Source organism: Pseudorasbora parva, chromosome 25 (assembly GCF_024679245.1).
Source record: "Pseudorasbora parva isolate DD20220531a chromosome 25, ASM2467924v1, whole genome shotgun sequence".
In the NCBI taxonomy this organism is placed as follows: Eukaryota; Metazoa; Chordata; class Actinopteri; order Cypriniformes; family Gobionidae; genus Pseudorasbora; species Pseudorasbora parva.
The window spans coordinates 11656566-11668961 of NC_090196.1; the positions used below are offsets into that span (position 1 = coordinate 11656566).

The 12396-nt window shown below is 36.0% G+C and overlaps 3 protein-coding genes across 3 annotated transcripts in view; 2 read left to right on the forward strand and 1 right to left on the reverse strand.

Moving 5' to 3' along the window:
* Window positions 1–271: 271 nt before the first annotated feature.
* On the forward strand, window positions 272–2932 carry myod1 (myogenic differentiation 1). Its single transcript, XM_067435740.1, has 3 exons — window positions 272–943; window positions 1821–1899; window positions 2044–2932. The coding sequence occupies exons 1-3, from the start codon at window positions 434–436 to the stop codon at window positions 2280–2282; spliced, it is 828 nt and encodes a 275-aa protein (XP_067291841.1). The 5' UTR covers window positions 272–433; the 3' UTR covers window positions 2283–2932.
* A 1149-nt stretch (window positions 2933–4081) lies between these two features.
* Window positions 4082–12396, forward strand: part of prr33 (proline rich 33) — a 46785-nt gene continuing 38470 nt past the window's right edge. Inside the window, exon 1 of the mRNA XM_067435737.1 lies at window positions 4082–4110. The gene's annotated coding sequence lies outside the window, so the exon portion shown is untranslated. The remainder of the gene's footprint in view (window positions 4111–12396) is intronic.
* Window positions 4303–12096, reverse strand: tnnt3a (troponin T type 3a (skeletal, fast)). The gene is made up of 12 exons (XM_067435741.1): window positions 12036–12096; window positions 10757–10796; window positions 10611–10624; window positions 9109–9127; window positions 8983–9028; window positions 8778–8894; window positions 8608–8685; window positions 7292–7405; window positions 7089–7201; window positions 6904–6994; window positions 6765–6805; window positions 4303–4559 (listed from the first exon to the last, which is right to left on the reverse strand). The coding sequence occupies exons 2-12, from the start codon at window positions 10774–10776 to the stop codon at window positions 4523–4525; spliced, it is 690 nt and encodes a 229-aa protein (XP_067291842.1). The 5' UTR covers window positions 10777–10796; window positions 12036–12096; the 3' UTR covers window positions 4303–4522.

Here is a 12396-nt window from a genome sequence, read left to right on the forward strand (position 1 = left end):
GATAATGACAAATGAAAGTGTTAGGGTTAGGCGACAAAAGCAGTAAGAACAACCTATATCATTATTTATAAATTAATTTGTCATGTTAACATTGTTTATGACGCCGTCATTGGCTGCAGTGCCAGGCCGTCAAAACCACGCCCTCTTTCTTAGCTCACATGTTCATTGGTCAAACTGTCGTCTGCAGGACACGCCCTCTGACCGGCTGGGCTGTATATAAACAGGCCTTGATCTCTCACCAGCAACAAGTACCTGAAGGGTACAAGCAAAGAAACCTTTGAAGGCTTGCGGTTTTTAAACGGTTGTCTTAAACAATATAGGCTACGTTGTTTAAGGATCTGAAGGAATTTGTCTTAATATTCCTTAAAAACTTTACTACTTGGGAAGCATACAAGTAGATATAAGCCTCTCATTTTCCCCTCAATACATTAAGATGGAGTTGTCGGATATTCCCTTCCCCATCTCATCAGCTGATGATTTCTACGACGACCCTTGCTTCAATACCAACGACATGCACTTCTTTGAAGACCTGGACCCCAGGCTCGTTCACGTGAGCCTGCTCAAGCCCGACGAGCATCACCACATCGAGGACGAGCACGTGAGGGCACCCAGTGGGCACCATCAGGCCGGCAGGTGCCTGCTGTGGGCATGCAAAGCCTGCAAGAGAAAAACAACAAATGCTGACCGCCGCAAAGCCGCCACCATGAGGGAGAGGAGACGACTGAGCAAAGTCAACGATGCTTTCGAGACCCTCAAGAGATGCACGTCCACCAACCCGAACCAGAGGCTGCCCAAAGTGGAGATTCTGAGAAACGCCATTAGTTACATCGAGTCTCTGCAGGCGCTGCTCAGGGGTCAAGAGGATAACTACTACCCTGTTCTGGAGCATTACAGCGGGGACTCGGATGCCTCCAGCCCGAGATCCAACTGCTCTGATGGCATGGTGAGAAGTTCATTTGATACACTCTCAAGAAAATGTGCAAGAATTATACTTTTAGGGGTACAAGTTAAAACCGCTTGTCACTGGGGCAGTAGGCTACCCTTAAAATGACTTCTTTGTAACTTTTTTATGAAGGTTTATAGTAATATGTAGGCTACATATTTCTCCTCCAAAATATGTAACTTTTAAGGGTAGCCTACTGCCCTGCAGTGACTGTTGTAGGCTACCCCTAAAAGTAGGCTATTTTTGTTTATTTTTGTGTATATATTGAGGTTAAACTATATTTTAAGGTGCCATTGTTATAGTGTCATTATAGCTATATTTAAGTACTGAGTGATATAAATGAACATGTAAATAGGCCTAGTATAGGATTAGGGTTTGGTTGAGGGTTAGTTTCATGTAATTATGCATCTTTTACTGTTATTACTATGTAACAAGGACACTGTAAAATTGTAATATTTTTACATGTAGGCCTAGCCAATGGTGGTTTTATAATAGCAGTTATATTATTTACCTGTTACATTTTATTTTATAGGAACAATATTTGTTCGTTCATTTATAAATGGTGTATTCTTTACTTTTGCTTTTACACTCTAAAAAATGCGGGGTTGTTTCAACGGTCAAACTTAACCGTTGGGTTTAAAAATTTAAAACAACAGTCGGGTTTGTCCTTGTTTAACCATTGAACATTTTCCACAGCGTTTTTAGTGTATCGTGTTTTTATTTTATGAGAATTTGGCAACAATTTAGTTTTTTTTTATTAACCTATTCAACATAGTCTATAATTTATAATTTACTATAATTAAATTGTTTATAAGTAACTTTGTTTATAAGTATGTCTTCATAGTAGGCTAAGTCATTTTCTTGTCGTGTTTTCTAGATGGATTTCATGGGCCCTACATGCCAGTCGAGAAGACGGAGCAGTTATGACAGCTCTTACTTCAACGACACGTCAAATGGTAAACTTGGAAAACTCCTCAGAAATAAATACATAAATAGGCCTATCGAATTCTCACTTAATATAATTTAAAAAATAAACATTTGATTTCAAGTTTTAATCTCATTTCGGTTGAAGTTAAAAATCTGTTTATTTTGTTTTACAGCTGACGCACGGAATAATAAAAACTCAGTGGTGTCGAGTTTGGATTGTCTGTCCAGCATCGTGGAGCGGATTTCCACAGAGACCCCCGCGTGTCCCGTGCTGTCAGTACCGGAGGGGCACGAGGGGAGCCCGTGTTCTCCGCAGGAGGGGTCTGTCCTGAGTGAGAGCGGGGCCCCTGCACAGTCCCCGACCAACTGCCCTCAGCAGCAGGCGCAGGATCCCATCTATCAAGTGCTTTAAAGATCGCAACATTTCAAGACAAAATGAATGGGACAATCTGAAACAAGAAACATTCAGCAGAAAAAAATGCTAATCCGATCTTAACGACAAAAGAAAGACTATTTCGATCCACTTCTGGAAACTAGGAACGAATTTTCTTTCTTTCTTTCTTTCTTTCTTTCTTTCTTTCTTTCTTTCTTTCTTTCTTTCTTTCTTTCTTTCTTTCTTTCTTTCTTTCTTTCTCTCTTTCTTTCTTTCTTTCTTTCTTTCTTTCGACCCACTGCTGGAAAATAGGAACGATCTTTCTTTCTTTCTTTTTTATGCTGTGGAAAATCTAATTCCTTTATGAAAATGGCTCGGCAAAACAGCAAGTGAGTTTCTTAACTACGCTTATTTATATTATTGTATCCATGTGAAAATGTGACCATATTTTTTCCCCTTTGTGAATATATTTTCTGTCACCATCACCTTTTATTTCCTAATTATTTACGAGAAAATCGTAATCCAGATACGGATAGTAGGACCACTTTTGTATATGTGTAAATAAGATCTGTTTTGTTAAAGTGACGAAAACGAACAAACATATTAATGTATTTAATGATGCCTGTTTGAAACACTAGCTTGTTGTGTCTTGTGTTAAACTTTATATTTATACTTCTTAAACGAGTGAATGTCGGATTAATAAAAATATAACTATTTATACTCAAATATTTGATGGGATTTTGTGATTTATTCCATGAAAATAAAATGACACTTGTAACCGCTTTAGCTTGACAAGGAAAAAAGACGTGACTTGGTTTCCAACATATTTTATTTTATTTACCACAACAAAGAAAAAAATATGCATATAAAATAATATTTGTTTAGCCTACATTTCTCCATGCAGTTCCAGAGAACTCTGCAACTTTGGAATGTTTAGATGGGAACGTTTTTCTCAAATGAAAATATTTGCACTATTCGGACTATCGGAATCAAAATAGCTAAAACACAATAGCCATATACAGCTAGAATTATTAAACAATTTATTTACCCGGCTCGAGGACTTTTGTGAGAATAGCCCATATAGGTTTCGTTTCACATTAATCGAGTTTTGATATAGCCTAATCTATAAAACAATTAATTTTGTTCGATTGAATGGCTGCATTAAAAATAAAAATAGGCTATACAATTGTAGGCTAGCCTATGATGTTTAAACACTGATGATATAGTCTAGCTAAGGCTAATGTTTGATTATGTTAATGAAAACTATAAAATGTTACTTAATAAATAAAGATATTTTAATATTTCAAATATAGCCATTCTTTCATATTATTTTTTTCTCGCATAAGAAAAAAATAATATAGGGAACGGTTGACAGACATGATATTATGGCAACAGCACCATCTTGTGTAGCTTATTGAATATGCCCATAGTAGGCTATATGCATAATGCACACGTCATATTTTTATATTTATCATATGTGTCACACTGTTAAACTTGTAGGAATAAGTCATTTCATTATTCTACTTTGTCATGAACCAATTTTTCAGAATTAAAGGCAGCAAATTGGTATTGACAGGATCTGTGAGTGTCGATTACCACAGCATAATTAGACTCGTAGGACTTACCTCATCGTGTAGAATAAAATCAAACTAAAACTTACTATGTATACACGGAAAGTCTACAGACATTTATGCTGGAAATTGATTGTTTTATTGGGACTACTTTCGAAGGCGGATGAACTTCTGAATACGCAGGACAGGTTATTAGGGTGGATAGGCCTTTAATAAGTCACTTATCCATCCGCCTGTCAAGTAACAGTTTACCGGCGTGGCAGGAGTAAACACAATTAAGGATTTGCACAGTTAAGGTAAGAATCTCACGAGTTTAAACACTTAAGATGTTTAAATACGAGATGGTGTGACATTATTTAGAAACCGTGTATGTTCCTTGTAGAAGAAAACGCGCGAATTACGCGCGAAATAATTTTCTATCGAACCTGGATAGGCTATGTTTCTGCACTCGTGGGATTAGAAAGAAATGGTCTTGGGTGACAACAACATCAAAAAAGCAACGATTTTATTGATGTTTCAATAAGAACAAGTAGCTACTGGCTTTAAGTCACACTTTATTTACATGACATAAGGAACTAAACAACAGTCCAAGACGATGAAGTGTGGGTTGATCAACAACAACTACGGAGTCCTGTGCAGTCAGTCAGCACAGAAAGAGGGTGTATCTCCATCATCATTGTGGTGGTCTTGGCCTGCAGGACTACGCACTTACTTTCTGCGACGAGCGCCGGCGCCCTTCTTGCTGCTGCAATGCCAAAGCAGTCAAAATGCAACATGTGAGCAAAATCATGTTTTGATTTTACACTTGACTGACCGACTGACCGAAGTAAAAAAACTTAAAACACTAACATTTAAATTAATTCATTTACATTTACACCACAGCATGTTCAAACCAGGCTTAAAGGGTTAGTTCACCCAAAAATGGAAATTCTGTCATTAATTACTTTTAATTAATGACCTTTGTTCATCTTCGGAACACAAATTAAGATATTTTTGTTGAAATCCGATGGCTCAAATGTCTTCATTGACACCAATGTCATTTCCTCTCTCAAGATACATAAAAGGCACTAAAGATGTTGTTACAAGCCCATCTCACTACAGTGGCTCAACAATAATTTTATGAAGCGATGAGAATAGTGTTCGTGCACAAACCACCCCCCCCCCCCCCCCCCCCCCTAAAATTTAGGGCCTAAATAACGACTTATTGTGATGGGCTGATTTCAAAACAAAGCTTTGAACCATTATGAATCAGCTTAACAGCATGATTCATGATTCGGATACCGTGTGACTTGTCAAACCACCAAACTGCCGAAATCACGTGACTTTGGCGATCCAAATCATTAATCGTTCAGAAGATGAACGGGGGTCTTACAGGTGTCCAATGACATGAGGATACGTTAAGTAATTAATGAGAGAATTTAAAATTTTGGGGTGAACCTACCCTTTAACTTAGCCCTACTGTCACAATATCATAATGATGTTTTTTGGCAGCACCAATCAAAAACTAATCTACAATACAGACAACTACTCAAATAACTAAACATTATTTACATTAGTTTGGTTTGTCTGCTCATCAGTCCTGGAGCAATGTGTAAATCCCTACTGTCCTTTTCTTCTTGGTTAGAGTTTCCATTTATTTTCGTGTGTTATTACAGGGTTAGTTCACCCAAAATATATTTGCAATATAACTGATCATTTAAAAATTAAAGGGTTAGTTCAACCAAAAATTAAAATTAGCCCAATTTTGCACCCAAGGTTAATAAAGGCCTTCTGAAGCAAAGTGGCCCATTTGTGTAAGAAAAATATTAATATATAAAACTTAATAATGTAAATTATCTAGCTCCCACCAGAATGCCTTCTGTATTCAACTTATGGAAAAAGTGTAGCGGCTCTCGCAGTTCATAATGCTTATGCTACAGCGTCTGACGGCATTGCACAGTGTTATGTTTTTTCCCCCCAAAAGGGTGGAAACTCGATATTGTACTTTATAATGTGTTAAATATGGATATTTGTCTTAGACAAATTCATCGCTTCAGAAGGCCTTTATTAAACTCCTTGAGCCACGTGGAGCAGTTATATGATGAATTTAGATGCACTTTTATGGACTTCAAACACAACACAACAGTCACTGCCATTATAAAGCTTGGAAGAGCCAGGACATTTTTAAAATAACTCTGATTGTATTCGTCTGAAAGAAAAATATCATATACACCTAGGATGACTGGGTGAGTAAATCATGGGCTAATTTTAATTTTTGGGTGAACTAACCCTTTAATATTTAAATGATATTGCAAATATATAGTTATTATTATTATTATTATTATTATTATTATTATTATTATTATTATTATATATTTTTTAATATTCTCAAAAACCTCTGCCTTACCCAATTGTAAGTTAATTATGATAATAATTAGTAACTATTGTATTTTTATTATTACATTTTAAAATGTATTAAATAATTATAATCTATTAAAAAGTTAATATTTTTTTCAATAGGAAGTAATAATGTTTTCTGTGATATTAAGAATGTGACTCTTTGCATTTTATGGTTTACATGCCAAATAAGTTGCACTTGATGGACGATAGAGAAACACAATGAACGGATGGTGATTTTCTGTTTCTGCATATTGATAAGAATTTGACCAATTAGTAAAATGTATTACAAATGTCTCTATGTATACAAATCTGCAGATTATCATGTTACTGGTCTCAGAAAGTGAGTGCAGTGTTCTTGTTTGTTAAACACAACACCGTTTTTAACTAAAAACAGCATTTTATATCATTTTTTGCGAATTAGTGTGAATGGGGATCTTGCGAAAACGGCAAAGGAAAACTTCTCTGTTTTTAGTACATCGTTGTCACAGAAGATCTGGCAATGCACTGCAGCAGTCATACACAGGCCATGCACAGCAGGGGGCGCTATAATATTCAAAAACCCGCAACTTACAATTTGCCGAGCTCCTCCACTCTCTTGCGCAGTGTAGTAATCTGTTTAAGATCAGAGATTTATCAGTGATGATGACAATTGGATGTATAGGTTCATATGTTTCTTGTCCTCTTGTCTATTTCGCCATTTGTTTTCTCACCTCATACTTCTGTTTCTTCAACCTCTCTGTGTGCTCAAATTTCTCAGATTCCAGGGTCTTTATCCACTCAAACAGCTCCTGTGCTTTTTCTCTGAAGTCCAGGACACAAGACATAATTTAGAAAGACCGATAGACCGACTGACAGTTTACACAGCCTTGCTTTAACACTTAGGAGTTTAACTCACTTCAGTTTGTCCTCGCCGAGATGGTCTACGTTGAGTGGCTTGCGTCTGTCAGCCAGGATCTTTTTCTTCTTTTCTCTCTCTGTCTGTTTTTTGCCACCTTTCTTGGAGTCAGCCTAAAGGACAAACAGATCCTAGGGGTTTTAGTCATAGTGTTTTTAATTCATTCTCCTCAGTTAATTTGAACTGTTTTGAATAGAGTTGACCTTCTGCAGGTAGCTGCTGTAGTTGGTGCCCATATTGGACAGAGCTGACTTCTTCTTGGCATCTTCCTCTGCTCTCTTCTTAGCATCTGCCTCCTCTTTCCTCAGCCTCTCCTCCTGTAGGAACCATCAGGACACTGTCAGTTAGTGATCGAATGAATTTTGTTAAAATTTGATGGCCGGTGCCGCTATTTCAGACCTGTAGATCTTTGGCTTTGTTCTGAAACAGGGACTTAATTTGTTACAATTGTTACAAAACCTTATTTAAATGATCTCAGCGCATGTCGCAAAAGCATTTAGGGCGTGTCCGAATGCACTTTTGCTAGTTTAACAGTGAAAAAACGGTCGACACACCAGGCACATGGTCTAAACGGGTTGTACCCATTCTCTTAATGAGTAATGGGTGTGTTTTGGGCGTAACAATCAGTCTTCACTTCGTGCAATAAACCAATCAGTCTCATCTCCCATTCACTTTGAAAGCCAGTTGTGCTGAACTCTTCTCCAGAGAGGAATCCTTTTATTTTTAATATTTAAAAATGTTTTTGTGTTGCTGCGCGTCCCTGTGTGTAATGAGCAGAGTGTGCGCGAGTTGTCCCGCCTATAGGTACATATTACTAACACGCTCTTTAAATAATGAAAATAAATAAATACTGTGCTATTGACTTTAGACTAGGTTTGTGTTAGTCAATGGCGCAGTCCTTTAGCCTAGAAATCTATATGCACCCCAGCGGCAGCAAATCTAATCTGCCGCGAGTATCGTCTAGCAACTCTCAAAGCACGTCTGAGCTGTAAAAACCAAACTCTGGTCAGGCCAATCACATCGTGTATAGAGTCGGTGGGCGGGGCTTAACATAATGACGGCCGAGTTGCGCTTGCGTGCTACTAGTAAACACAGAAGACCGTGACTCTTGAAGACTTGGAGTTAAGCTTTTCTCTGAGAAAAAACAAAGAACGGCACTGAAGTCATTCTTAAAAAGGGAAGATGTGTTCGGAGTTTTGCCAACCGGATACGGCGAAAGTTTAATCTGTCAACTAGCTCTGCTTCACCTTGATTGCTCTGGTTGGTTACAGTAGCGCTGTAAAACACCAGGTTTGGTTTGCTTTCACAAGGCGACTTTTCAATTCGTACCAAAATGTTTCGTTTTTTTACATAATATTTACTAAATTAGGATTAAATAATAGAAAAATAAATGTGACAAAATTATTTTATTAAAAAACTGTAAATTAGATACTTTTAATAGCAACATCCTGATTCTGTCACTACCGCTAATTTTGATGCTTTTGCTAGAAGATGGACACTAGAGGTCAGTGATACACACCTCACGTCTCGCCTGCCGCTCCTTATCCTTTTCAGTTCGAATCCTCAGCTGCTCGGCTCTCTCAGATCTGCGCTTCTCCTGTTTGAAGGACACACACATGTTCATTTACAACTTTCTGAAAAAGATCCAACGAATATCTTAACCGTTTTACTTCTCGAGTGATGACTCACAATTCTGTCCTTGAGGGCGATGAGTTCCTCCTCCTCCTTCTTCCTGTGCTCAAAGTGAGCATCGATGAGGCATTGCAGCTCAAGTGTATCCTTGTTCTGGCGTTTCTTCTGAATGTCCTGCGTTCAGACACAAGAAGCAATGTGGTTATCTCACTAATAAATATGTGGCCATTTTAAAGAGTGACAAAGATTAACAAAATCTTACATCAAAGTCCACTTTCTCACCATCTGGGATCTTGGGTGCGTTTGGCCTGGAGTCAAAAAAATAAAATGAGCATTATATCTTTAAAGTCATTTTGATTAATGTGCAAATATAGTTTGTAATACTTACTTGTACTTTGGCTTCTCTTCTGGTTTAAGAGTGAAGAGGAGAAAAGTATATGGGTTATTGGGAAGTCCATTTAACAATACAGTTAATGGTACACAGCAATGTTAAAATGTTGGAAAATGTAATTATTAATAAAGATTATTTATTTGAAAAAAGTTATTAAGTATCTACATTGATTTTAGAACAAACATCAAAGCACAGCCATAATTCTCAGAAACTCCTTTTTAAACATAAAAATTTAACTTGTTACAATTGAAGAAATGTGAATTTCATTATAGAATTAAATAATATACTAAAGACAAAATGGATTTTAAACAATTATATATTAATATTAAAAATGAATGTATTTAAATATTTAGAGCTAAATGTGTCCAATTTAAATGTAAAAAAGTAAATCTTTATTATTATAATTTTTTTATTAATAATTTTGAATCTTCAATAAAAAAAAAAAAATATATATATATATATATATATATATATATATATATATATATATTCTTGAAGAGGGGGCTTCTTCTTCTGAAACAGCAGCTGCTCCTTGAAATAAGTTGGTCAGTTTTTGGGTACATGCCATGCAGAGCAAACTCAAAAAGCGTGTCACGACACAGTTGTTATCAATTAATATTATTTCACCCATTTCAATTCATAGCCTAGTCTGTGAATAGGTTATTGCCCAGAATTATACAGAATATGATTCTGAAAATATTCTGAGGACTCTAGCCAATCATTGCAGTTTTTGCAGTCTTGCTCCAATAAGCCACCCTTGAGAATGGACAGCATTATAGATGTTGTCCACTAGGAGGAGACTCCAGACAACTGTAACACGGGACAACAAAAGTCCCTTTAAAACGATAAAGCGAGATACTTCTGTATTCTACATACCTCCCTCTTCAATGACAGCAAGCAATAAACAAGAAAAGAAAACAAGAACAGATTAGATATTATTCTGAACTGTAATACCACCGGTGGGGCCGAATCCGCCAACATTAAAAATAAATGGATATCAACTTTTAAAAATATAAATACCTTCCTTATTTATGTCCTATTGTATTTGTTTACATTTATATATTATTTTACATAAATCTATTTACACATTTAGTTATTTATAAATTTGTATTTCTGTATGGTAATGGGTGGGGGGGGGGCATTTTCCACTTCACATTTTATAATATATACACTACAGATTTAGTGCAAAGGTACGTAACGTATAATTTACCTCATTGTGTAATAATATCAATCAAATACAATGTAAAGATAATAACTCAGAGATGCAGACTGTTCAAGAGATATGTAGACATATAAATATGAAGAAGTTGTTACTATCTTTTACTAACTATTGTTGGATTGCACAGTTATTACATATTGCCTGTAGTGACTGCCTACACCATGTTGATGTTCTAACAACAAGAACGTTTATAGGGAGAAACGGTGAACGGATTCATAACATTGTTTCAAAAAAATGTAAATGCTTTGCCAATAATAAGATGTTGAAAAATTGTACTCACCCTCGAAATGCTCGCTGTAAAAACAAAATAGAATACAAAAGCCTGATTATGCCCTCTTAGTGTACTTACAAATACAGTTCAGTACGCACAGAAACGCGTATTAAATTTAAATTGGACAGCAAAATGACAAACGCTGTGATACTTACACATCTTCTGTGTCTGACATGGTGATAATGGACTTTGAGACTAAAAGAAAATGAGGGAATGAAGCACAAATCAGAACCTCAAGTGAAGACTGCAATGAGACTGCTATCAAAATCAAAGTCTCTATATATTGAAAGAATATATATGATTCATAAACCTGTCATGAAAATCCCTTTCCAAACTTTTCCCTGTTGCCCCTTAGTTCTGAACTACTGGGGCTTTTGCAAATGAAATAACCAATACTATCACTGAGGACTCTGTATATGTAGGATGCAAATTCTGATGATATTCCATTTATGTAGATAGTATTCTAGAATATGTATTAAAATATTGGGAAAAATTACCTATTTGATAGTAGTCTGCAGTTTCTCAAAAGATGTGTGAAGTAATTTTAGGTAAGCATTGACCAAATTTTATTATTAGCTGACCTGTGACCTGGTTAACTCTTGATCAAGCATAAATTACCATACTTATACATAACCTTGTTTTCCACTTTGCCTGATAGATTATTGGCCTTGTCAGGATGGTTAAAGTCATTAAAACGATCAATAGTAAGGCACTTTCCTTTGGAACATGTTTTTAAATAGACAAAACATGTGGTAAACAAATGCATATCTTAAAAAATTAAATAAGATAGATAGATAGATAGATAGATAGATAGATAGATAGATAGATAGATAGATAGATAGATAGATAGATAGATAGATAGATAGATAGATAGATTTCGTAAAAAAAATCAATACAAAATACTACAAAATCTGAAATAATTACAGGGGTTGATGATTTTAAAAATTCTAATCACTTATGAATAATAATGGATGTGAGCAATACATAAAAGCATCTAAGGGCAAAAAGAATTTGACAAGACAGCTGCACTTAATAGGCCCAGACATTGTTCAGGATCCAGTTTCCAAGTTCCATCTCAAGTTTTTTTTTTCTCTTCTATATTTGGACATAGACTATTACGATCATATAGATAAGATCATGTCATTCAGATGACTTAAAATAAATTATACATCAATTTAAATACAGTTTTAAAGCTAGCCAGCTTTATTTTATATATATATATGTATATATATCAAATTTAGAACTAAGAATCCATAATTATCTTTTAACGTAATACATCAGGTTATATGAACTCCGCAAGTTTGTGTAAACCCCTGATGAGTTTACAGGCTAATTATCACAAATTGTCTTGGTTTAACTCACTCACAACTATGCACAATTTTTCAGGATTTCTCAATTTCCTCACCCACTCCTCATGCCCTCCTTTATCCTTACCTCAGAAAAGCTGACAGAAGTGAGCTCCCTGCTGGCCGAGACTGGCTGTAAAGTTCAGCAAACATTCATTTCTGTTATAGTGACACATGATCTGAGGAAATTTCCCATTGGTGGAGATTCCATAGTGGGAAGGGTTAAAAAGGGAAGGTCCAAAACTTGGCCCATGCACTGAATAAGGAGATGAATGAGGGTTGAAGGAAATGTAACAGAGGTGTAAGTTTGGAGGAGTGAGTCCAAACACTGTTGCTATATTTGCTGTGGTACTACGCAAGCACAATTAAGACAAGGGGTGAAGGTGAGTGTGATGAGCTTAGATTTTGGGGTTATTTTCCACATAACAGATAGATTGTTTGGATGAGGT